Raw genomic sequence first — 27080 nt, forward strand, 5'->3', positions numbered from 1 at the left:
GAAGTGGACCATTCTGAATTACTTTCAGCTAAAGTTCAGCCCACATTAAGACTTTTGGTTCTCTACAAAGACAGAAACCCTCTTTAGCTCAGCTCTGAAGAACACTTCTGGATAGTGAGTGATTGAATAAAAAATGATGGAAAATTCACATCTGGACAGCAAAATGTAAGTTTCCAGACTTGAAAAAAAGAAATCCTACCAAAAAAAAAACAAACAAACAAAAAAAAAAAAAAATCAAAACCAAAATCAAACTTTCCTTGTTATTTTCTTCCTCTAAAAACCTGCAACCTTCATTAGAAGCATCTCAACAACAATAACAAAATCCCAAGTTCTCTGGGTGCCTGAAATGCAAACAAATATGAAGCTTGTATTCCAAGTTTGCCCACTATCCCTCCATCCAGAACTTAGGAAGTTAATCTAAGAGAAAGCCTTCAAGTGGGTGACTTACATAGTTGTCTCTTGCAGACCAGCCTGGATAAAGCTGCATGTGTAGCTGCCTTTCTTTACGAGCTAGTTCATAATATTTTGCTTGTTCTTCACGGGAGAGGGCATGCCACTGCAAACAAAATAAACACAGCATTAGAGTAGGAAGTAACTCACACCTAGGCAACAGGTGACATGAGCAAGTGTTTTTGTGACTTTGATTCAGTCCTGCCCTGCTGTAAAAAAAAAGTGAAATCCATCAGTAATTACAAGCACCTGGGTTTAATAACTATCTTTCAGCCATTTGTCAGCTCTGCAACTGCCAAGTGCCTAAAGCAAGAGAAAAATCATTTATGGAAACAGAGCTCACCAAATAATCTGCTCACAGAAGGATGCTCTCCCAGCAGGAATTTAAACAGCAGAAAGACTTCCAAAAAACCCTGACATAGGTGATGTTGGGTTGGGCCTGATGATCTTACAAGTCTTCCTCAACTGAAACAGTTTTATGATTCTATAAAACAACAACAGACCCCCAGCCCTTAGCTCCTGACAAAACAGAAAGCTTTTGTGGTGCTTTTAAAGGGCAGCAAGCTCTTTACTACAGAAGGGTTTGCTGTCTTGTCTTTAAGCAGCAGCCACACAGAGGTTTGCAATGCCCACACAAAAAGCTTTCTGGGCAATAGCAGGCTTCTGTTCCCAGATCAGTCTCTCAAGTATTGGGCTTCCAGGTACATGCTTTCTGATTTTTCTTGTAATAGAAGAAAAGGAAATAGAAACTGCAAAAAGTTTCTAAGATACAGACACCACAGAACTGTAGTGTTCCAAATCACACAAGTTGACCCTGGTCACCAAGTAGGGATAAATTTCCTTAAAACAAACAAAACCAAACAAACCCCCCAAACAAAAGATCCACCCAAAGACAGTAAAGGCCTTTTATTTACAATCATCTTCTACTGCTGCAGCATCAGGCATGTTTTGCTGGACTCTTGACAATGTGCATGGTGGGGTATGAAGATATTAAAAAAAAAAAAAAACAAAAATTAGGAAAGATTAAATTATTAAGACATGCATGCAAGAATAATTTACAGAACCAGGATTTCCTATCAGATCAGATTTGCATGATTTAATATGTCCCTTTCTTACATGTTGGAAGAACTAAGCTAAGTGGCTTGCTTGTCTTGACTTGGCAAGTTCATTGTGTTACTGAAGGGCACAGCAGCTCAAACTGTTTGCAAACTGGTTTCAAACTCCACACTTGCACTGCAGAACTGGAAGGCAGTAAGCATTCTGCCACGGCATTGGGAGCCCAGCAGCATGCAAAGTGTCAGCTTTTGAGAACATAGGTGGTTCCTGTTCTGGCGTGGCACAGGGTATAGTAAATGAGCAGGATGACTGAACACAAAACATTTGATAATAATTAATCTCCAAGCAATTACACTGGACAACTCGTGTGCTGGTTGTACCACAGTAACAGTGGAATTTCAGCTACTTTCCTGGAGAATTGTAACTTGAAAAGAGGAGTACAAGCTGTGGAAAAAGCAAGCAGTGCAGCACTGAGGCTTCATTCATTACCAAAATGGAGATATGTAAGCCACTGCCTTGGCTACAAGAACTAGCTTGACACACTGAGCAGATAAGATCAATCCCTGAGAGAGTCAGAATGACAACACGATCCTAGAGACTTGCATGAAAGAATGGAAGAGGCAAACAATGAGAAGGCAATAAGGACATCCAAGAGAAGGCAGAAGGCTGCAGGAACTGGGAGAAGTACCACTCTCTTTCTGCTCTGGTTGGCAGAGTGGGGCTGTCTTCAGACTAACAGAGAAGTAGCAGTTACGGTCATGTACTGACGTCCCACTTAAAAGCACAGGTGTTTCACAGAGTTGTAGTGCCCCTCACTGCTGCCTTGGTCAGTGGTTAAAATGAGAGGTAAACGGAGCCAAGGGATTTTGAATGATCTCTACTTGTGCTCAGACTGATACAAAAGTTGTCCTTTTTATTTCTGGGACACACAAGGGGGAAAAGTGCATTTACCTCTGCTGCTTTCACCTGGAATAACACTGCCAGTGAACCTGAACTTTGTCACTGTAGGTTGGCCTGCAGTTTGTTTTTTGCTCAGAGCATGGAAAAAACAAAATATGCCTATAATGCCACAGAAGCAAGTGGCTCTCAGCAAGGCTTTGAGATGTGTCCTGGGATCATTAGTACTTGGCTGGTGACTTCAGAGACATTCAAAACCTGACTGGAAAAGTCACTAAGCAACCTGATGTACCTGGACCTGCTTTGAGCAATGCTGGATAAAATGTCCTCCACAGGTCCATTTCAACCTGTTTAACTTTACAGTTACTTGCTTCTGAGTGCCATCTCCACAGACAACCAGTGTTCATCTTTGAATGATGCCCTCCTGTTCTGACAGACACCAGCCCAGAGGAAAACCAGAAAGTGACTGGAATGCTCCTTCCATGTGTGAATGAGTTGACACCACAACATGAATGGAGCAGACACCAATTTGACGATGTTACTAATGCCAGAAACAGAGAATCAGGGTAGTGCTCTTAGTTTCAGTTGCATGGTTTATCTCTTCTATAGCCAATTTGATAGTTGCACATTAGTTAGCACCTCAAGCAGAAAGTGAGCCACTGTACCCAGCTAAAAGGGAAACACACAGAAATAAGCAGCACACGTGAGCACACACCCCTGCTGTACATACCCTTCTGCCAAGGATCTGGTTGATAGCTGCGCTTTCTTTCAGAGTACACTCTGCTACGACGTTCGCTCTCATTTCTTTCATGTACAACATGAAAGCATTCAGAGGTTTCTTAATATGAGGTCTTTTTGGCTCTTGTTCTTTTCTCTGTTCGTGCTGAGGCTTCCTAAAACGTGGTGGGGGAAAAGAAAAGGAAGGGGGAAAAAAAAAGCATCCATTTACCTTCAGCCTAAAAAAAAGCCCAATGGAAAATTACCAACCTGTGGTTACAGAAGCATTTAAATAAGAAGAATGAGAATTTCAGTGGTCATGTCCCATCCACTTTCATATATTTTCAGAGAACTGGCTTAATTTAACACTCAGGGAGGATGTCAGGTTGACATTCCCTAGCAAATAGCATTTGATCTGTGAATCTACTTCAAATTCATCACTTGTTCCAATCCTCTTTTGGAAAGGCTGTCCATAGTACCTTAAAAGACCACGGCTACAGGCAGGACAGCTCCTCATCCACTTCTTTCTTAGGGCCTCTGCCTTCGAGCACTAAGCAGCAAGGTGCTTTTTACTAGTAAATTTTGCAATTCAGAGCTTTTCCAGCAGAATTCTGTGAGTTCACACTCAAGCAACATTCACAGGTAGACAGTGCCATGGCTGTGTCTGAATCAAGATGACTGTTGCTGATAGCTAAAAAATGCTAGACTGGAATGAAAAAAAAATCACTTCATGTCCCGTTGCTCTTCCCAAACAGCAGCCCACATCTCTCATTTCACAGTTACAGAAGAGTTAAAATTCAAAAGAGGTAATGAAAGATATGTTTGGGTTTTTTTAACCTCTTTAACTCTTTTTCTGACAGAGTTGGTTCTCAAACATTTACAGGATAAAGGCTGGTGCAGAAAGGCAGACTCACACATGCATTAGCTCACTGTCGTTGTGCGGATGCTCTTGTTTTACTTGAGGTGTTACAATAGCTGGGTGAGGGATTCCAGTTGTGTGAGGGCCTGGAGGACCAGGAATCATGTGATGTGAAAACCTAAAAGAGAAAACAAGCAGAGGTCTGTAACTCTACTGAAGACAGGCACCAAACATGTATGACAGCAGCGGGATGCCCCATGAACGAAACGCTACGGAGCTTGCAACAGAAGACAACTCCTTAAGAGTGCACGAAAAACCTTTGGCTAAGCTTTGTGCATTGCAGCCCATCTGTTCAAGAAAAACAAACAAACAGACAGAATCAGCCAACACTTTGCTTGGAAAGAAGTTATTTTTATTACTTTTCAGGCAAAGAGCAATGCACACATGGAACATTTAATGCTCGTCCTGTTGCACTGACTAGCAATAAAAACACACATTTCTTAACCAAAAAACTGTATTTCCACGCCAAGATAGAAACACTCTTGAAATATCCACCACCAGCCAATGCAAAGTAGGGAACTGCCATGCAGAAACAAAATAAAAGAAGAATATTTTCAAGAAGTCCCTAGTGACTCTCAGAGGAATCTCTTACTTATCAAGCTGCTTAAGCTAAAAGATTTTACCATCGCTTCACCTAAACTCACTATCCTTCCTTCAAATGCCTACAAGAAAAAATGAACTTAAGAAAATCAGCAACTTGGAAGAGGGGACACAAAAAAAAAAAAAAAAGAGAGGAAGACTTTAGTCCTAAATAAAACCTTTCATTTGTACAAGAAGGAAAATGGAAAAGAAAACCAAAGTGCCACTAACTCAATCACCCCCCACTCTACTAACCCAGGTCGACCTCAAGGACAGCTGAGATGGATCCTGAAGGTGCTGAGCATTGCAAGCTCAAGGGTAAGGGAAAACCTGTGCTGTTTGTTTTGAACTGGTGGACAGAAGCCTTAAGATCAAAAGCAAGCCCATGCTCCAAAGGTTTGTTAAGTGAGTGCTGGTTGAGGAATCGCGTCCGTCTCCTTTCTCCGCTCCCTAGTCTCCTGGCCTTTTCCTCCAAGCCATTAAAATAAAGCAATCACAAAGCCCTATAACCAGATCAGGTCATTTTACTATGGAGAAAGAACAGGTTTTCTTCCCAATCACCCTGACAAGCACATGCCTGTCATTCCCTTGTAAAGAAATGAAGGGACAGAGATAATCCAAGTGAGCCCACATCAGTGGAGGCAGGAGGATCCACCACTTAACAAGTGGCCTGTCATAAATCCCCGTGCAAGAGGATATGTCTTCTACAGTCACACACAAAAAGCCCAAGAATGGTATAACTCAACCTAGTGTACACCAAGCACAAGATGCAGAAGCTGTCTGTAGATTGCAAAAGCAGAGGAAAGGAGGTCCAGAGTGTGTCATGGCCAGGTCTCAGTAAGCATTGCTTGCTTGCACTTAGACATAAAGACAGTGCCTGATTCACACACCAGTAAGAATACACTGTGCTGGCATCCCCTGCCATTAGTGGCTTTGGGCTATGAAATACCTACTTGTGAGCAAGTTTCCAGAGGGACTGATACCTAAATGATTCAAGACTAATTACCAACAACTTTGAAATTATAACTAGAGGATGCAGACTAGAGTGACAATCCACCTGGTTGCATACTTGCATGAGCAAAACCCAAGGATGCACACTGTATGTTGCATCTGGAAATGAACTGACGACTCATTTCAGACGAAACAGCTCAATTAATTGTTGACAATTCACCAGTATTCCTAATTGCAATACTTCAGAGACTTCCAAGAAAATGCTGAATGAGACCAGTGTGGGATCCAGGCAAACTGTATGGACATGAACATGTTAAAGAAAAATGTATGCATAAAGTTTTAGCTGACTGAAAAGCAAGCAAAGGCAGATCAAGATGCAAGCAGAAGAGCAACTTGCCCTCTAATGCCAGCAGTTACTCCCCAGTCAGTCATTCACCTCCTACACCTACCTGGACATGGAAGGGTCGACTGAGAGTGAGGATGGATAGGGCTGCCTGAATCCACTCGAGATGGGATATACAGGCTGACCTTGCCTGAGGTCACAGAAGAAAGGAACCCATCAATCATATGATACGGTATTCAATAGTTACTCTAGAGTTACAAGCACTTGATGGGACTCAGTACTAGTCACAGATAAATAGTAAAAGGTAAAACTTTCAAGAGTTCTGCTGTAGTCAAGGCTAACAAACACCTAAATGCTTCAGACTTTCTTCCTTGCTATTGAAAGATTCCCAATCTAGTTTTCCACTGCTGAGAAAAGCAGACCAACCAGCCTTCCTCCTCCAAAGCACCCTTGCACACACACACACACACACTCTTCTATATCTAGCCCTCTCTCACCTAGTTTCAAAAGCACTGGAATCAGATTTGGTTAACTTCCCCTTAGGAAAGAGGTCTTTTATTCCAATCACTACATCAGCATAAGGACACCAGGGTGTGAATTATCGTGATAGAAAACCTTTTGAACAGTTTTATTCTTTGCAAACTTAAGGCTCTTTCCATTTGCCCTTTCTTATAGTGAGGTGCCAGTGGGCAGCTTTTCTAAGTATACCTTTATTTGATAGAAACCTCACAATCACCTAAAAGGCCACAGCAACACAAGTCCATTTTAACTACTCCTAAGTTCAATCTTTGCGTAACAGTATGAGAAGCATGTATGAAATTCTTACCTCCTTTATACTCCCACACATACAGAGTATTTTGTCACCATCTTGTCTTTAGGACTCTCCAGTTTTTATCATCAACACTACCTTTAGGTTACTTTCAGTTAGCAATGGTTTGGGCCATGACCATGATTAACACTCTCCTGTAGCATGCTATGGTAGTGCAAGCAACAGTTCAACCCAAATACCTCAACCAGTCCAGAAGACCATAGCACACTTCAGTCCTATTCAGACAGTACTTATTGACTGGCAGATCAGCTTTAGGAGAAGAAAAAAAGGAGATAGTGGCCTTTTTTAAAGTCCAGGATACACATCTCACAGCATATGCTAATGGAAAGGAGTAGTGCTCAAAGGTGAAAGGGAAAAAAAAGGGTGGAGGAAGTCTCAGCAGCACTACTGCACAGCAGACAGCTGGACACCATAGAGAAGAAGGAGTGGACAGACATGTCCTGCTGTTGTTGAATGCTGCTGAATACATCCCCAAGCCTTACAAGATCCTATCTTGTCTCTCCTCTTCTTTCTCTTTTCCTCCTTCCCTCCCTCCAGCTTCTGCACTGAGAAGCAATTCGGAAGAAATGATTGACCACACCTGGAATAGCCATGCCAGGACGTGTCTGGCAGTGGTAGAGGTGGGAAGCCAGCCAAGCAGCAACCAATGGGGGAGGGATGAGTGGAATAATAATAATGGGGGGAAAAAAAGTAAAAAGGAAAAAAGTAGAGTCAGATACTTCCATGTTTTAGTTTGCTATCTGACCATTTGTTCCAAGAAGGCATGTGGCAGTTCCTCAAAGATTTGCCAGCAACACGGCATTTCATCATCTCCTGCTCTACTTCCTGTCCTTATTACAATCTGGATCATGTTTCCCTCCCATAGACACAGTGAAAAAAGTAATCAAAAATCCACAACACTCCTTGGATGGGCACAGATCAGTCAAGACACAGAATCTAAAGCACTGAAATTGCTGCTGAGTTTCCTTATTCCCTGCTCCAACAGAACCAAGGGCAAGTAGCTCTCCACTCCAAGCAGACATGAAGCATCTTGCCAAACTGATGGAAACAGCATGTGCTTCCTCCACAAGGAAAACGATACTCTGAGTGGCAGAAAGAGATCCTGAGAGCACTGGTATCAGCAAGAGCAGGAAAATCTCCCAACCACAGAGGTTTCTCTCCACACACGAACTGTAAAATGCAGCAGGCCACTCAAGTTTGTTCTCTGTTTGGGTGCAGCTTTAAGATTTCTCCACACACACACACTTCAAAGTTCCTTCTTACCTCCTCTCGGTAATTGCAATTTTGTTTATTAGAAATTTACATTTAATTCCTTGAGAACTGGTTTCTGCTATCTTTCCAAATGCCAAGAGCCACAAATCCGAGCCATAAGAAATACACAGACTTCAAAGTGAAATCTACAGACTTCAATTTCTGTACGTGTTCAAAAACCAGATTCAGTTCATTTCGAAGAGCGACATTTTTTGATCTATTCAACTAAAATAATGTAGCAATTTCTTACTGCAGCAACATTCTTATTTTGTAAATGCTGTGACTGGCTCAACAACAGCAAATGGTGTTGTCTGAAAAGAAGCTGAAAGGTCTTACCAGCCAAGAGGTGGTGTTATCTGTCCAACCCCCCCTGGAGACAAGGGATAGAAGGTAGGGAGATCAGGAGCTGGAGGATGCCTGGACATGCCTGTTAAAGAGCACAGAAGAATGAATGACTTTCCCCTCAAAATATGACATGTGAGCTACAGTTCACAGCTAACATGGCTAAGGCTATGGTGGAATTAGAGCTCTGGATAAGAAGTAACTAACTTCTTTGTTAGTGTTAAAAGCAAAAGGCTACCCACACCACCTTTGAAACAACAAGTAACTTGCACACAGTATTGCAATTCAAAGGCAAAGAGTGGAAGGAGGAAATAAATGCACGAGAAAGGACCTGTGCAAGCTCACATCTCCTGTAAAGTGAGTTAGGCAATATTGCCCTCCCAGTGGTTTCACCAAAGTCAGTCAGATCCCAAGGAGCTCTTCCAACACATTATGAAACAAGAGGAAAATAAAGCATTGCCAAGGAGGCAGCGCAGCAAAGCCGTTAGATTAGGTAAATTGCTCCTCGTACATTTTGGTGGGTTCCCTTATGCATTCACAGAATTTGGAAACTTGCTACCACAGAGGATCAGTGGTTAATTAAGAATCATTTTCAGGCCTGTAATGGTCACACTTGATATGATTCATTTGGCTTCCAATTGTCACTCCAGCTCTAACTAAGCTCTTCATCAAGTTGACTCCTGTGGGCTCCAAGGTCAATCTGGTTTGCAGTGGTAGTGTTTTATGGAAAAAAACGAGAGTCCCATCAGGAATGATCCATCAGCTCACAGTCCCCAGAACACAGAGTCCTACAACTGCAAGAATCACCTCAAGATTAAAAGCTAATCCTCGTCCCAAAAGGGTCTGTGGTCTCCATTCTTCACCTAAACCTTGTGCCCCCAGGAGACATGGAATTACCGTTGCAGAGGCCACAAAGACATCGCTTTATTTAAATGTGTTTGGGGAAGAAGAGGCTGAAGCAGAAGGAATTGTTAAGTCTACTTCACATGTTAAATCAGCTGCTTTAAAAAGGTATTAAATATTTATGTGGTGACACTCCAAAGGTCCAGGACTGAGTGTGTGATACCTTGAGACTTGGTTTATAGATTGATGCTACTGACTTATTCCCCTCTCTTCCCAGTTTGCATGTAAATCTTAGGAATTGAATTAGGAGATCTGAAGAATGTGTTTCAGGATTGTGTACAAGAAAGGATGGAAAATAGTACTGATGGGGTTACTGTCTCAAAAACTCTAAATTTCCAGACTTGGGATGGTAACCTGAGGGAAGATCAAACTTCTGGCTGGTAGTCTTTCTGAAAGTGTAAACCAGCTGGTGGCTGAAAAGAGAGGGAACACTTTATGCATCCTAGGGTTTTCACACAAGAGGAAATGCTCTTTCAGAGCAGTTAGAATAAAAAACTTCAGTGAAAAAATAAGCCCAGCCTCTCATCTCTAGTGACAGATGATGAGCCTAGCAGTGATGACACTTGCCTCTGCCACACCAAGTTCTGCACAAGGAGCTGGGCTAGTCCTTCCCAAAACCTCCATTTCTGATCCACAGAGATGACACTACTCTCTCTGCGGTAACACACAGAGATTGTCAGTGGTCCAAAACTTTTGTTTTCTTATAGGGAGGCTTTCAGCTACCTAAAGCCCATCAGGAACAAGCACAGCTACTGTGTGGCCAGTGCTCTCTAAAGTAAGTTCTTGCTCAGAAGAGGGTTAACAACATAAAAGAGAAAGAAGAAGTGACTGCCTTTAACAAGGTGGTGGTTATGTGTCCATCCCATAGTGCCTTGGGTGCAAGAGGCAGTGCTGTGGGCCCACAGCTGTGGACTCTCTTGGTGGGGGAATTTAGCAGGAGGAGGACACCCTAACATCAGGACTGGGGCACTGGGGCAGTGCCTCATTCCAGACCCACGGTGGGAGGCGAGGACAGAAACAATGGTCGGAGGCATTTGGCAGAGGACCTGAGCAGAAAAAAACATCCTCTCTTTGCAGCAACTCCATGGGCCACTTCACTGGGGCTGCTCCCACACGCCTGTGGCGCTGAAACGGGGAGTATGGGAAGACCACACACATCAAGGAAGCTGTCACAGCCAAAAGCAGAAGTCTCCAGCCTGTGGAATCCATCCCCATCTTTGCCAGATGCAGAGCAGAAGGATCGAGAGCCCGTTCAAGAAGACTGGAGAGGCACGAGCTCTGCACCAGTGATGCCTCTGGTCACCCCCACCCAGAGACCCTTGGTAGGCCTGTGCATGGGGACAAGGATATGAGTGGTGGGTTGCAACAGGGCTGGACAGGGAAGAGAGGCAAAAGGGAGGCCAAGCAGCAGAAACAGCAAACCAGATGTTGTTCAGTTTGGTTCTGCAGAATGGGAGTACAAAAATAAACCGGGGTAAATGCAAAGAATTGGTCAGCAAGAGGGCAAACCCATCATACAGTAAGTGAAAAGCTCTTGAGCTCATGAGCTACAGCAACAGAGTGTGCCCCAGCCCTCGCAGCCAGCTTAGGCTAGAAATGGAAATCCCATTTTCTAACCAGCAGCACCTCTGGGATTTCAAGGAACGTGCATGAATATCCTTCTCCTGGGCAATGATGCAAAGGAGGAAGACAAATGAGGGTAAGAGGTCTCCATCTGCTTCTTCCAACTCTGACAAAGATACTGGACATGTATTTACAGGCCAAGCTTTCCAGGTAGAGCGCTTTTTGTACTTCCCTTCCCTAAAAAAACCCCAACAACCAACCATCAGCTAAAAACCAACAGCAAAAACCACACAGAGCCACAGGACTCTGGATGCAGCCCTTGCTATTACCTGTGAAGCAAGGCCAAAAGAAAACCCTGCCGTTCAGGGGAAGTCAGAACTAAAAAGTCTTGGCTCCCTGAACAATGGCGGCTAGACACCTCTCCAGGTAACTGGGACAGCTGTGCACGGGGATGTGTGCCCAAGGAAAGCTTCACCATCTTGTAGCCACACGTCACGCCACGTGGCAAGACATGCGAGCGCAGAAAGAGGCAGGGAGAGAGGCATCCTCCAGGACCAGACCCAGCACTGACAGACTTCACACCCACACACAGACAGCCTGACTACAGCCGATGTCGTTGTAAACCCTCTGCTCCCTCTCCTTCCTTCCTCACCACTGGTTCTCCCACACAGGCTTCCCTCCTCAGGCAGTTCCCCAAAACCCAGCTCAGACTTGTGCCTTCCAGGGACAGTCCTCCCTTCGCAGCTCCCCAGCAACCATGACGTTGCCCTCACAGCTTCTGCACTGCAATGCAAGCAGGTACACTCCCCTCCAGAAACCTGTGGGTGCACTGGGTGGAAGCTCTTGGTGCAGGCTGTGCTCCAAACCTCAGAGGTTGTCGGTGGGGCCCACAGACCGACCTGGTGCAGAGCTGGGCTGATGCTCTCCCAGATGAGGATCTGGGGGGCTTTTTCTGCTTTGATTTAAGAAGTCCTAGGGGCACAGAGAAAACTGACACCCATGATCTGAATATCTAAAATGACACTTTCTGCAGAAGGCAGCAGGCAGGAGAAGGTTAAAAACCATCATGTTTTGACAGCCTTGACTTGTGTGGGCTCAAAACTGTATTTCATGGCAACCAACATAGGGCAGAATACAGCCAGAATACAAGGACATAAAATACAATTTTGAGTACAAGGTTAAAAGAGAAAGGTTTTGATAACACCACTGCTGATGTGCCCTTCCCTCATCTTCAGGAAGGTGAGAGATGGTTGCTGCTTCCGCATCTGCATGCTGCAAGCCTCAGGCACCAGAGGAGATGGTGAGGTCTGGCTGCTGCTTATTGAGATTTTAAAAGATTCTGATGAGTAAAGCAAGCCCAAATTAACACATTAGAAAGAACATGAAGATTTAAGGAGCCAAATTAAGTATCATCATGATGGTAGAATTACTGTCTCTGAAATCAGGCATGCACATCTGGAGCCCTCTCTCCAAAATATGACAACTAAAGCTCTGTCAGCAGCATGGGGACACTGGGACCACTCTGCATCCCCATACCGTGCTGGGAGGCAACAGGCTTACCTTGTTTGGAGCTGACGTCGGAGGGGATGTGAGATGGGTGTGACCCTGGGGAAAAGTGCTCATCGCTGTATGTGATAAGAGGGGTGAGGGGGTGAACCGCATGAGAAGGCTGTACCACTGGCACCTTGTTTGACTGCAAGAGATGGAAAAAGACGAAGTTAGTTGTCAGCAAGGTGCGGTTTCTTGCCATTGCCAGAGGGTACATCAGGTTTTTACCCCTGCAATTTTACAAACTGTTTGAAATCTCTCAGTCTGTGCAGCAGATAACAGAAAAAACACTCTTAAAAGCTTAATTTCATATATAAGAGGTTGGCAGTGGCCTCTCAGAGGGGTCATTTAGGGAGGAAACTCTGCCCAGAGACAGCTGGGCAGCCTCTCACAACATCAAGCCATCAAAGTGCTACATGAGTCCTGAAATGGATGTCGTGAGGGAAATGTCCACACAGGCCCAGCTGCATGTTTCCCATCTCCATTTCCCACAGAGGTGCAGAGGAGGGTGTGATGGAGAGACACCACCCAAAACCATGCTCTTGTATCAAGCCTGCAGGACAACACAGCACTTGTTCATCCCAATGAAAGGCTGCTGTATTAAAGCTGCATGAAACCCAGGGCTGCCCTTCCCGTGGCAGGATGAGCCGCAGCAGTGATGCCAGCACGGAACAGGAGCTTCTCCTTTCTACCTAATCCCTTCACCCTGCCACTGAGCAAAAATAACTATGCCACAAATAGGGTTTTGTCGTTGTTGTTGTTTTTTAAAGAGGCAAAAAACCCCAACCAAACAACAACCCAACAAACCACCCTGTCCTTCAGACAGAAATGATGATAAAACTCACCGAACCCATCAAATATAAACACAAAAATAATTAAGAAGTCCACAATTCACTTTGAGTTTACCACTGAAATCTCAGCACAAACAGATGCTAGGACAATACTCCAAGCACAAAGCCCAGAATTTCTCTGGTCTTCTGGAAGCAGAAGGGTTATTCAGTGGACAACTGAATGTATCGTTAAGGCCGGTAGGGGTAGAGGAAAGGGAGCAAATGGGAAGCAGTGCAGCGTTTTCTGCTTGTCTTGTTTCCAGAGCACCACCTTAAGGAACTTGCATTAGTAGGCAGTATCTTCTTAATGTCTGACCTATCCCTCCAGTCATATAGCTCAGAATCTGGTGCCATGAATTTTTGCTAAATTATGCTATCCTTGCTCTCCTCTTAATTTTACGGTTTTCAACACAGATTTGCTTTCCTGTGGGAAAGAGATAAGAACCTGAGGATTTTAATTTAAGCTTTGGCCTTGTCTTATATTTTGCAAGAGCTGGAGAGAGAGAGAAAAGCAGCGCTGGTAGGTATTTGAAAGACAACAAGCATTAGGTCCAGCTTTTTTTTTTGCGGCCAAATAATAAAAGCAATACGAATTCTCTATAGCACCGAGGAGTTGAGATGTAAAGGTGGTGGTGGTGGTGAGGGGGTGGGGGGGGGAAACACAGCTTATTCATCTCCCTTGTTTGTGTACATTCAACCAAACCCAGATGCCCACCGATTTCAGACAAATCACCAATCAGCCCCCAGCCTTTAGCTAGGAGGCTGGCAGGCCAGCCCACCGTTCAGCAATGACTCGATCAACAACAAACTGCCTACGAGGAGCCAAGATCAAGCAAGAGATGTATTTGGGTCACGGGCGCACGCAGCTGCTAATCAGCATTAATTTCCCCAAGTTTGGTAATTAACATTTCGCATTACGCTGGGTGTAATTGTCATGCACGCCCCTGGTATCAAGGCTTGCCTTGCTTTCAGGCAATGATCCGTTTGTGCTCTGGGCGAGCCAATCCCCGCACCGCCTCTGCCTCTCTCTCTCTCTCTCTCCAGCATCCTGCAGATTGTACTTTATTTTCTAATGCTCGGCACCTTATCCCCTAAGCCCACGGCAGCGGCGGCAGCGGCGGCTTTCAGTGGGCAGAGGAGCCCGGAGAAGTCAGGAGAAAAGCAAACCGCTTGTCAGAGGACTTAAAATTAACATATAAACAGGCTGTATCTCCATTAAGAGCATTCAGGGGCCTTGGGAGACAGAAAGTGGGGGAAAGGAGTGAATAAAGGCAGTAAGAAAAGGCTCTCAGGCCCGCCCGGCCCACACCGCTTTGGGCCTGGGGAGATCATGGAATCACAGAATCAGCCAGGCTGGAAGAGACCTCCAAGACCAGCCAGGCCAACCTAGCACCCAGCCCTAGCCAGTCATAGAATCATAGAATCAACCAGGTTGGAAGAGACCTCCAGGATCATCCAGTCCAACCTAGCACCCAGCCCTAGCCAGTCAACCAGACCATGGCACTAAGTGCCTCAGCCAGGCTTTCTTGAACACCTCCAGGGACGGTGACTCCACCACCTCCCTGGGCAGCCCATTCCAATGCCAATCACTCTCTCTGGGAAGAACTTCCTCCTAACATCCAGCCTAGACCTGCCCTGGCACACCAGATCGACCCTCCCGAGCAGCCCAGGCATGGCAGCAGGCCGGGGCTCGGTGGGCACAGGCCCATTGCCTGTGCTCCCAGGGAGAGGAGCACAGCGAGGGGCAGGAGAGAACACACGATGTGTGCAGCACAACAGCAGGCCGAGACAGGCCTCATGGCGTCTCTTCCTGAAGTCCTGCAAGACTGGATCAGTTCTGCTACGGACTCTGCTCCAGGAGGCCACCCGGGTGGGTGGTCTGGGCCTTCCTCCCACACAGCACCCAGGGCAGGAGATCTCCTATGCAGGCCTGGATGCCTCTCTTGCTGTCCTCTCAACTCTCCCACCTGGGGCAAGGGGAGAAGCAGATTTGCCCCACGAGTCCCAGGGCTAGTCCTGTGCATGTCAAATGTGGATGTTTAATGCTGGCCTGCATGCTTTGCCCTCAGGTTATCGGGGCTGGTGATGATGATGCAGAAGGCCCTTCCACCGCCTGCTGCTCCAGTGAGCATTGCTGTCCCAAAGGCTTCTCAGGGCTGTGTGACATGGCCAAAATCCTACCTCACGCTGAGACATAAGATAGTGCTGATTACAATCCTCCTACTACAGGAGGAAATCTTTGCCCACAGACTTCCTCCTTCTCCTACAAATGTGCCACCCCTGCTATGTTTATCTCCCCAAATCCCCAAAGATGGTGCATACAGGTGCAGAAACATTTGACTGACTGACAGAGACCGGAACCCAGGGAGCACGGATCTGGGTCAGGGCATGAAGAGGGAACTCAGCCCCTCGTGCTTCCCTCAGCACCTGCTAACCAAGCCAGCAATCACCACGTCTCTCCCCAGCACACTGGTGTGACGTTACAGCTAATACAGACGTGCTCTGTGGAGCACCTTTTCTCCTCAATACCACCCTAAAACCTTCTGCCAAACCTGACCGGTCCACATGCTTGCCACGAGACTGCTATGTAATTGCCTGTTGTGCTGCATGAGGTTCTTCAACATTTCAGTACACAAATGACACCTGATCCACCCACCAAAACCTGGTATTTTGGTGCAAGTTGATACTTAAGCAGTTTCTAGAAACACAGTAAAACAGATGAGGATGCAAAGTTCATTTCCAAGACAACCTAAAGAAACAGGATGTTTGCTGAAATGGTTCCTAGCACATCTTTGATGCATGCATGTGATGTACAACCACAGTACAGCAGTTTGGTCCTCTGTGAGCCTGAGGTTCTCTACATAGTATCATAGAATTGACCAGGTTGGAAGAGACCTCCAAGATCATCCAGTCCAACCTAGCACCCAGCCCTGTCCAATCAACTAGACCATGGCACTAAGAGCCTCATCCAGTCTCTTCTTGAACACCTCCAGAGACAGCGACTCCACCACCTCCCTGGGCAGCTCATTCCCCTTTGGGTCCCTCCCAACCCCTAACATCCTATGATCCATTCCAATGCCAATCACTCTCTCTGTCAAGAACTTCCTCCTAACATCCAGCCTATACCTCCCCCAGCACAACTTGAGACTGTGTCCCCTTGCTGTGCTGCTGGTTGCCTGGCAGAAGAGACCAATCTTCACCTGGCTACAACCTCCCTTCAGGCAGCTGTAGACAGCAATGAGGTCACCCCTGAGCCTCCTTTTCTTCAGACTAACCCCCCCCCCCCCCCAGCTCCCTCAGCCTCTCCTCACAGGGCTGTGTTCCAGGCCCCTCACATGACCTGAAAAGTAAAGGAAATTGACTGTACAGCCTAGCCCAAGGTCTGCAATGTGGAAACAAGAAAATTACTGAAGATGAGGACCTGTGGTTTGCAAATCTGAAGGCCTTCCATTATACTTTAAGGAATCTTGTCATGCCTGTGTTATAACCTGTTGTGAAGATTACAGTTTAATGGCAAAGGCATCACCCATTCCTGTCATCCTGAGGACACCCAGCTCCACAGGACCCAGCTCAAAGGGACACTCACTCTTGTTTGACTAAACCTTGGTAGCCTCTTTCATGGAGGTCACTGACCCACAAAAGCTCCAATCCTGCTGCACAATCTTGCAGCACAGTTACATCCTTTGGGAATTCTCCTTCCACTCGAAGCACCTCTCTCTTCTTGGCCCTCCCCAGGGCCCTTCTGCTACTTCTGCTTCACAGTCAGTATCTTTGACTCCTCCCAAGCACATGCTCAGGTGAGGTGAGGCAGTGCAGGCCAGGGACAGTTCCCTGAAGAGACACCAACAGGGCAAACAGGCAGGGCTAGGAGAATTACATGTACTGGAAACAGCAAGAGCTGAATTATTTGGCCAGTCAAGGCTCAGATGAAACTGCTACTTGGTTTTACAATTGACCTGAAAACAACCCCAAATCTTCATAAAATGGTGGTGGGCAAAGGTTGAGGGCTCAGAGGGAAGACTCTGACCCAGCAGTAGGTATTATCCCAGCAGGAGCTTCACTGTGTGCTGCACACTGGTTTAAAACTGTTGCTGTGTTGAAGTACTGCAGGAACAACTGCCCAAATCATCACGAATGCAAACAGTTCCCTTGCAAACAGCAGGCATGATATGCATGTGGTACAGCTTGACCCACACTCGGGCATTTTGGGCAGGATGAGGATGGGGGGAAAGGAATCCCCTGACCACGGCACTGGCACAGCTCTTGTGACGTGGTACTGCCACACCTGGAATCACAGAACTGCTCACCATTTTGAACCTGTGCCTGTCCTTTCATCCAAGGAGCACAGTTTGAGCCAGTCTAAGTTCATCCCCAAGGAGTTGATGGTGAAACACTGCGCCACAGATCCAGTCTCAACCCAGGAAATTTTCCCTTGGTCCTGAAATGCTTCTGAAGCAAAACAAAGTGCCCAGAAAAGGGTAAAATCCAAGGCCTCCCCAAACAGCTAGCTACCATCTCAGCAAAGACCACATCTGTAAGGTATCCTCTCTGCAACAAGTCTGCAAAAACTATAAGAAGCCTGAGACAGCCACGGCAAAAACGCCTGTAGGTCAGCACCAGGCGAGGCAGGCGGCTGGCAGCCTCCCCTGGAACTGCAGGGACCATTTGTTCCAGCTGCTGCACAGAGAAAGGTATTAAATTAACGACCCTTCAAAGGACACACATCTACAAAGGAGGTCACAGACAGGCAAGGCGGCTAACAGAGCACCACGTGCAAGTGAGCCCATGCAAGACCCAAGCGTCCCTGGGTCAGCATCCAAAGAGGTGCTGGGTTAGGTTTTGATTTGTTTTTCCTCTTTTCTTTAAACACAAAACTGCTTCTAAAGAACCAAAAAAGGCCCCGGACTGTCTACTTTTCATCTCCTCTCAACAAGCTGTGAGTTGGGTAGAGGCACAAGCAGATGGTCCTCTCAATTCAGACTAAAATAAGCCAATTACAGAAACTTTAAAGATGGAGAAATGGATGCGTTCCCTTCCGCTCCTGAAAGGGTCACGTTGCAAAAACATGGCTTCAGGTTTTTGACAGCCAATGTCAGATTTGTGGGGAAAACAAAGTAACAGAAAGCCCCTCAAAAAAACCCCAACAATACAATGACCCCAAACTCTTCCACTTATTGCTATAGCAGCACCTCAAAGCAAAAGGTACAACAACTTGTTGGAAGATCCTCGTCCAGCCTATATCTGCATTTGGATAATTACAGTCGATGAAGCTGATAAAGACACTCATGCATTGGAATGGGCTGCCCAGGGAGGTGGTGGAGGCACCGTCCCTGGAGGTGTTCAAGCAAAGCCTGGCTGAGGCACTTAGTGCCATGGTCTAGTTGACTGGCTAGGGCTGGGTGCTATTTTGGGCTGGATGATCTTGGATGCCTCTTCCAACCCGGTTGATTCTATGATTCTATCTGAGGATACTCTGACCTGAAGAGACCAGAGGAATCCATCCCTTTATAAGCCTATTTAATGTCTTGTTTCTAGAGCCCTGAAACTACCCTTAGGCAGAAGGTTTTAGCAAGCCCAGAACATGGCACTTTCAGTGGCCCTCTCAAAATAGCAATAGCATTTTAATGACTAAGTTAACTCTGCATTTATGCCTTTGCTGACCAGCTGTTACAGTAAAAACACAAGACCAAGAAGAATGTAGTTTTGGAGCACTGTTGTGCTAGTTTGAGGCTAACTGGAATATTTTAGTGAGAAAAATGAGATTATAGGCTGTGAAAAGGAAACAATGGTGATGTCTACGTCACTAATAGGTTCACTTAGACGTATAAAAACGAGGACACAAGACACAAACATAGATAGGACAGTCTCTATCTGTTGGAGTCTGTGTCTGTGTTTTGTCCCTGGGCTTCTGCTGTGTAACCCAACTATTTATTCTGCTTCTAACTCCCACTGCCAATCCTTGCAATTCACCTTGCACATAAGGCAGACTCTGAGATAAGGTAGAGGGCTGGAAAGAAGGTGGAAGGGTGGTTGGGAGCCCCTCCTGGGGACTCTGATTTCTGGGAAGGGTATTGTGTTTCTGCATTACTTTTAACTTGTATATATTTGTAATATATTGTAGGTATCTGCTTGTATATTGTGCTAAGTTGTGACTATAGAGCTTCAGCTGTGAATACACAGCTTCATTCCATAAATTCCAGCCAGCTGAGTCTAGTCTGGGTGATTTCATAAGGGGGATGGGGGGGGGGTAACTCTCAAACCATCACAACTGTCAATATCCAAGCTCATCATAGACTTAGCACCAGAGACAGAAGAAGAGGTGAAAATAAGGTGTTTGGACCATAACTAGCTACCAATAGACAAAACAGGCTCATGAACATCAGCAATAATTGCAATTATAATTGGCCATCTCCCTGGGAACTATTGTACAATCCCTTTCCACTAACAACTTTGCAGAGCTGCAACAAGCTCAATACAGAGGGAGCTCAGGTCACTCTCTGTCCTCAAACCATTTATTTAGAGCAAATAGTTTTAAGTCCAAAGTCAATCTCTTTGTAGGCTCTTGACAGATCACTTTATGCTTAATTTTCAAAACCCTCTTCAATCATTAGAGACTTCAGCTGGGAAAATGACATAGCAGGTATGGAGGTGGTGGATTTTTAACCTTACTTTTAGTCTCACTTGAAGCTGAAAGGAACAGGGGTGGGGAAGCATGCTCATTGCAATATTGAGTTTAGAGGAAAGAGGGGCTTAGGAATATTGTGATGTATGAAAGCCCAATAAAAAAAGTCGCAGTCTTTTTAACCTGCTTCACAACTCAGCAACGAGAGCACACTTAGCTCTCTGACCTTTCATGCTCACAAACAGCGGGGGTGACACCCCCAGGATTCACCACAGTAAGGAGGCAAAGTGAAATGCTGCACCCACTCCAATGCAAAGATTTACAGCTTTGCAACTGCTAACAGTCATTCAGAACAAAACTAGAATCAAAATTGCACATTTAAGGGGGTAAACTGATGGCCTGCTTGGGTCACAAAAGGTCCTCCTGATGTCCCTCTTCCCAAGACACTGTACTCAGTGCTTCACTACGTAACTGAGTTCTACTTAGTGCTGAGAGTTAGTTTAATTCAGTCATTCAAAGCTTCTCCTACTCAGGCAACTGCAGAGCCACAGCACCCCAGGAGAGCCCCCACAGGAGAAGAAGAAGCCACCACAGCATCAGCAGGCAAAGGAGGCACTGAAGATCCTTACTAGACCTCCTTGTGGTTATATGGAGGCATGAAAATTAGCACACTTTTTCCAGCTACCCAAACCACCTTCCTCTTTAAGAAGCCCAACAGCAAGCAGCTGTGGCTACGATGCATGGGGAAAGTCAGCTTCACAGTGCTGTACCATCATCTGCGGGCACAAAGATCAGCACCTGAAGTGAAAAGGGCATCAGGGCTGGAGATTCAGGCAGACTAGAAGGACAGGCAAGAGGCATCAAAGCAAACCACTCTGCCTAAAGCCTGAAGGGTCAGCACACACAAAAAACTTCAGTACAACAGGCACGAGAGAATTGCCAGGAAAAGAGTGAATGCGATGTGATAAAGCCCAAGATAAGCATCTATCTAGATGGATTACAACCGGTAACTGGATTCAGGTTAATTGCAGTGCTAGTGAGAAACCACTCTGCCAATGGCTTGTCTACATTCTTGTCTTTTTCCAACTTCCCTCCCACCCACAGCCCCTTCAGCCTTGGAAATGAATCTATAGAACACAACTGTGACAGGTTTTTTGCTGAAATTCTGTAATAAACATTTGAGCTCCCTCAAGACAGCTTTAAGAACACGGGTGCTCAATCTCTGGCAGAAACATGCCTTATTTCAAGCATTCATTAAGCACTAGCACTAAGTGATTAAAACACACCCAGTACTAAAACAGCTCGATTAGAAATCCCCTGCTATCTCCATTTGCTTCTCTCCCGCGACTTCTTAATTTGTTTGTTCTTGCCTGCTCAGGAAGGCTGTGGGGAGACCTGGAGTGCTGGTGAACCACACAGGGAGCCAGGCAGGTCTGGTAAGGCTCTGACTGGGAAAGGACAGGCCCGTTTCTCTTCAGGTACTGCAAGTTCACAGATACACAGATTACACTTCCTTTTGCACAGCCCGTTACTTTTAGAAATAGCTACTAACAACTCACAGGGCACTAAATAGAATCACAGAATCAACCAGGTTGGAAGAGACCTCCAAGATCAGCCAGTCCAACCTAGCACCCAGCCCCATCCAGTCAACTAGACCATGGCACTAAGTGCCTCATCCAGGCTTTTCTTGAAGACCTCCAGGGACGGTGACTCCACCACCTCCCTGGGCAGCCCATTCCAATGTCAATCACTCTCTCTGCCAACAACTTCCTCCTAACATCCAGCCTAGACTTTCCCCATCACAACTTGAGACTGTGTCCCCTTGTTCTATTGGTGGTTGCCTGGGAGAAGAGGCCACCCCCCACCTGGCTACAACCTCCCTTCAGGTAGTTGTAGACAGCAATGAGGTCACCCCTGAGCCTCCTTTTCTCCAGGCTAAACACTCCCAGCTCCCTCAGCCTCTCCTCATAGGGTTTGTGTTCCAGGCCTCTCACCAGCTTCGTTGCCCTTCTCTGGACACATTCCAGCACCTCAAACTGCTAACAAAGCCACATGCTCACAGGGAAAGCTTTCCCTGTTAGATTATTTTGCAATGTTTTGTTCTGTTCTCCAAACTCAGCAGCAAGTCCTCTCTGATGGCAACTGACTGCCAGTAAACATCCCACAGTTTGCCACCCAATGCTCATTTTAAGCTCCGTTTCCCATGTGATGATCTGTTTAACGTTCCCATCCTGAACTTTAAATCTTTTTCCTGCTGTAAACAGCCTGTACTCAACAAGTGGCCACCTGCAGCACCAATGCACACAGCCTCAAAGGTTAGTAGGCAGTCCCCAAAACCTGCTAAGTAGGACCAGTGGCACAAGGGCCACAGCACCCCTGCTTCTACCTCATGCATCCTCATCACACACAAGCCAGAAGCAACAGGTAAAAAAATTTCCCACATCGTTTCCTGATCTACCCACAACTCTTTCTGCTCTTTATTGACCAAGGGGAACTGAGGCACCACGCTCTTTTAACAAGCCCAAACTCAAGCCTCTGAGTCAGTTGGAGGGGTCTGGTTTATTAATTGCTTCGATGATAAGAGCTGCTGGCCATGAGAAGAAGCCCGTAGCACATCAGAGGAACTGGTGCCCACCACCCAGCAGCTTGCTGGGCGAGATCAGTAGGGGCGTTTTGTGCCAGGGTGCTCCAGGGGTTTTGAGTGGGAGGAGATGCTGGAGCCAATCCCAGCATCGCCTCTTGTGCTGCCTACAGCTGTTCCCTGGGGACAAAGCTGCTCTGGTTTATGTCACCAGAGCTGTCTTCTGAGTTAAGACAAAGACACAAGCTTGTTTTGCTTGCCTCGAGGTTATCAGGATCCCTGCTCACAACAACTCTGGCATTTTCTCCAGGGTACTAAGTCCTGTGAGCTGATGTGCCTCTCCCAGGCAAAGGGATGCACTTCTGTCGAATATTCAAACTGGGAACTGCTCTGCACCCTTGAACACCCACTTAAAGCCAGCATGGGAACGGTTCAGGCAAGTGAAACACCACCTATGACATAAGCACTCTAGCTTAGTGTGAAGGCAGGCGGTGCGACTGCAGTCTCCTGCTCTGGCAGACAACGTGCGTCACAGGATGAGATGACTTTTCCTCACTGGCCTTCTCCTGTCCCACAGGATACGGGGCCCAGGCTCCTGGGGGGAACCAACTAAAAAACCCATCCTGCACCCTGGTGACAGGAAGATGTCTTTCAGCACTGCGCACACAGAGTGGATGAAAAGTGCTTGAAACAGGACCTCTCTTAAATGTATTTGCGTCCATCCTACGTTATAAACCTATTCAACACCACATGCCATAACGAAGGCTGTGAGAGGCCCAGAAGACTGAGAAATGGGCCAGTTCTTCTTGGAGTAGCAATTTTTAAGATGTGTTTGAACAGAAATATTCTCAATTAAGAAAACTTGAGAGCATGCCATGCATTGGAAAGACAGCTCTGCCTTATAGAAGATAAGGACAAAAGCTCAGGCGCCTGTGGAAGCACTTAGCACACCTTTACATGTCCAAAACCTCCATTCACCATACCCAAATTTGCAACTTGGAGGTTGGTTAGGCAGCACCTCCAAAACAGGCATCATATTGTGCTGGACATGCTACCAAACGTAACTCACATTTTGCCAAGTACTCCTGCCTCACCTTGCTTCTACAAAACAAGGGCTTGGGAAAAAAGAAGACACAGAAATGGATGTCAGGATGGAGGAGGAATGAATTTGATGACATTGATGATGACTCAGCCGGTCCTTGCTCCTGACAAACCCCACTCCCCACAGGGCCATTGGTGCTGAAAGGCTCCTGTGAGGAAATTGCCACTGAGACCCACCCCTTTCAGCTCCAGAGTGGCAGGAAGCGCTGCCCACACTTGGCCAGGATGTGAGGAGCCCCCACCACTGGGATTTTAGCCACTTCAAGGAGATATCCCAGCAGAAGTGAGCAGACCTGTGCCCAGCTCAAAATCTGCTGTCAACAGCTAGGACTGCGTGTATGGCGTTAAGGGTGGGTGGGAGCGAGCAGTGCCAGGTGGGATCAATGAAGGAGTTGCTCAGCATACGGTGGGGCACGAAGGAAGCACCAGAGGGGCCACTTTCCCCAAATTCAAGGCTCCCAGGCACCACTGACTCTGCACACACACTGGGAAAAGTTTTCAAGTAACTTCCCTGAGTCCAGCTAAACCGCATTAACAGATTTATCCAGTAACATGCAAATTCAGGTTTTAATGAGAAGTCTTAAGTCCAGGCTCTAAGTGATTTGGACTTTTCTGCTAATGGCATCTGCTAATGACCAAAGATTTAACGCATCAAGTCTTAGCATACATCAGTGCAAACAATATAACCATTTAGTGGAGGTAAAAAAGTCATCTCATTAGACATCCATCACTGGATGTGGGCAAGATGGTCCAAAGGCTTACAATAAAATATTCATTTTTTAAACCTAAAAAAAAAAAAGTATATATTAAAAAAAAAAGAAAACCACAACTGAAAACGTACAAATGATTAGGCCAAAAGTAGCAATCAAAAGTAGCAGCCTGTTAAAGCTTCACTGGGATTGAAAATGCAAACTGCAACGTTTATCTGGAGGTAGAACGCATTTGCAAGCACTTAATTTCTGCGGCACTGTTCCACAGAAGGCAAAACCAATTTTAACAGGAATTAAAGCAACAGGGCCCTCCAGAAACAGGATGTATCTTAGACAGGTTATGTGAACCATCAATAGGAGGTCACAACAGGAATTATTCCCCTACTGCGTTTGTGCTAGTTTGAAGCTAGCTAGAATGTTTTGGTGAGAAGGACTAGATCATAGGCTGTGAAATCAAAACAATGGTGATGTCTACTTCACTCATAGGCTTGCTGAGATGTATACAAATATAAGTCAAAACATAGATAAGACTCTCAGCACATCACTCTCACTTGGACCGCATCTCTAACCTCACCCTCCATTTTGGGACTAATCCACTTTGCTTCCTAACCTCCCTGCCCGAACCTCCATTCGTCCCTGGGACTGGGCTAAGGTTGAGAGGGGTAGGGGGAAGGTGAAGGGGCGGTTGAGAGCCCCTCCTGGGGACTCAGGTTTCTGGGAGGGGAGTTGTGTTTCTGTATTACCTTTTACCTTGTCTATTTCTGTCTATAACTGTATATACTGTAAATATCTGCTTGTATATTGTGCCAGCTGTAAATATAAGCTTCATTCATATTTCCAGAGCTGGCTGAGTCTAGTCTGGGTGATTTCTAAAGTGTTGGGGGGCAGGGAAAACTCAAACCATCACAGCATTATGCAAGATGGTTTCAGTACAAACAAAGGTGTTGAAAAGCTACTAACTTCATTTTCATACATCAGTTCATCATATCAATAAGGAACAAAACTGTTCTCTAAAACTGCATTTACATGTAGCTAAAAATATAGAATCACAGCACAGAGGCGAGCAAAGAATAGGCTGAATGTTAGGAGGAAGTTCTTCCCAGAGAGTGATTTCCCATTGGAATGGGCTGCCCAGGGAGGTGGTGGAGTCACCGTCCCTGGAGGTGCTCCAGAAAAGCCTGGATGAGGCACTTGGTGCCATGGTCTAGTTGACTGGCTAGGGCTGGGTGCTAGGTTGGACTGGCTGATCTTGGAGGTCTCTTCCAACCTGGTTGATTCTGTGATTCTATGACTTGAACAAGGCATGAGCACAAAGGAGCAGGGCTGCAAACACTTTTTCTGGCCCAAACTACTGATGCCAACTGTTTCATTTGGAGTCTCGGTGCAAACAGTACCAATAAACCTACTGCACAGCACTGCTGGTGCTGAGCTACTCAATGCATGATGTAAATGCTGAGTGCTTTCAGACTTGTTTGCCAAATGACATCTCAGAAGACACTGAAAGTGACTGATGGCTCCCAGCTACGGGTTGTTGGTGAAAGGTGGATCAGGAAATGGAGTTCTTTAATTACAATGGGCCCATGCAAACTGTTGGCCTGTTTGCAAGAGAAGGGGGAAAAGGAAAAGAAAAGGGGTACCTAGAAAAGATGGAGCTCCCCATCCTTGTACCTGCTGTCTCCTAGGGCAACTTAGGGAAGATTACTTCTTCACTCCCCCAAAAGTGGATACAGCAACATCACAGCAAACCTTGCCTCTAGCTGCAGAGAGGAGCCAATGAAGGAGCCCTGGAAGAAGTCTCCTACATGTGCTCTGGGGCTAGATCAGCCTCTGAGAGCTGCCTATCAATGCTACCCTCATAACCCAGGGAGTTCTCAGGACCCAAAATATGCTTTTTCCCAGTCTTGATGGCATTGGCTCTTCTCCAGTATTGCTGAAGCCACACTCATGACACTCCCCTGCCTCTGCCCCACCACTCTGTGCTCAGCCTTGGGAAGTTGCCTGCACTTTCCTGGCCCTGCTTGGCTCATTTTACAGCACTCTCAGGCTTCCTAAAATCCGACATTTCTTCCAGTTTTCAAGGCTCTACCCACGCAGGCACATAGCTGTCCTGGGCACTGACGCAAAGACTCTCCCCTACCTGGGCAGCCTGTGAGATGTGGGGAAACAGGAAGAAACATGGGGCTCACTTGCTCCCCCTTCCCATCCCACTTGATCTGGTCTATTACTACTAAGCTCCTTCCCCAGGTTGGCCACAGGGCTTAAAAAAAGGGTTGCTGATATGCAAAACACACGTGATGCCTTTTGAATCCTGCATAGGATATTTCTCCTGCTGCTAGATTTGGGAGGGCGGTGAGGGGGTATTATTATTATTATTTTAATTCAAGAGCTGCCCTTAAAAATTTAAAAATCACTCAAAAAAACCAAACCAAACCAAAACAACAAACCTAAACACCAAACCCACACCCAGCCCACAACTGAAGTTTTGTGCAGCAGGCACCTACATCCTCATAAAACCCCTGGGCTGTGCTTTATAACATGGGTTGAAGTCTAAACATCGTAAAAAAAAGAGCCTAAATTGCCAGATTGCCCAAGCCTCCAGTAAATCACCCTTCCAGATGGGCTTATGGCTGCACATGGAGCCCTGCTAGTAGCAACCAGTCACTGCAATTAGGTTTCAATCCCACTAAACTCGACAAACATACGAGAGTTATGCTCCATTTCATCAGGGAGGCACTTCCGAAGTTTGCCCACCGCCCCATCATTGTCAGCAGTTTGATTTTTCATGCAATTAGTGCTCCCCTGTGCAATTAACATCTCCCCTCCACCCCCAGCGCAGGGCAGAGGAAGAGCAGGACAATTTCTTATCGTTGCTGTGTCCCTCCTTAATA

General features: G+C 46.1%; 1 protein-coding gene across 9 annotated transcripts in view; it reads right to left on the reverse strand.

Annotated features, from left to right (window-relative positions):
• Positions 1-27080, reverse strand: part of LEF1 (lymphoid enhancer binding factor 1) — a 74574-nt gene that overhangs the window by 17997 nt on the left and 29497 nt on the right. For 7 of the 9 annotated variants that reach the window (XM_064148462.1, XM_064148464.1, XM_064148463.1 and 4 more), the window contains 6 exons: positions 12361-12493; positions 8329-8419; positions 6019-6102; positions 4035-4157; positions 3134-3296; positions 449-556 (listed from right to left, as the gene is read on the reverse strand). In XM_064148462.1, the coding sequence (XP_064004532.1) occupies positions 449-556; positions 3134-3296; positions 4035-4157; positions 6019-6102; positions 8329-8419; positions 12361-12493 (702 nt within the window). The remainder of the gene's footprint in view (positions 1-448; positions 557-3133; positions 3297-4034; positions 4158-6018; positions 6103-8328; positions 8420-12360; positions 12494-27080) is intronic. The other 2 variants (XM_064148470.1, XM_064148471.1) reach the window with 1 other exon arrangement.

The sequence above is a fragment of the Pogoniulus pusillus genome, chromosome 9, assembly GCF_015220805.1.
Source record: "Pogoniulus pusillus isolate bPogPus1 chromosome 9, bPogPus1.pri, whole genome shotgun sequence".
Classification (NCBI taxonomy): Eukaryota; Metazoa; Chordata; class Aves; order Piciformes; family Lybiidae; genus Pogoniulus; species Pogoniulus pusillus.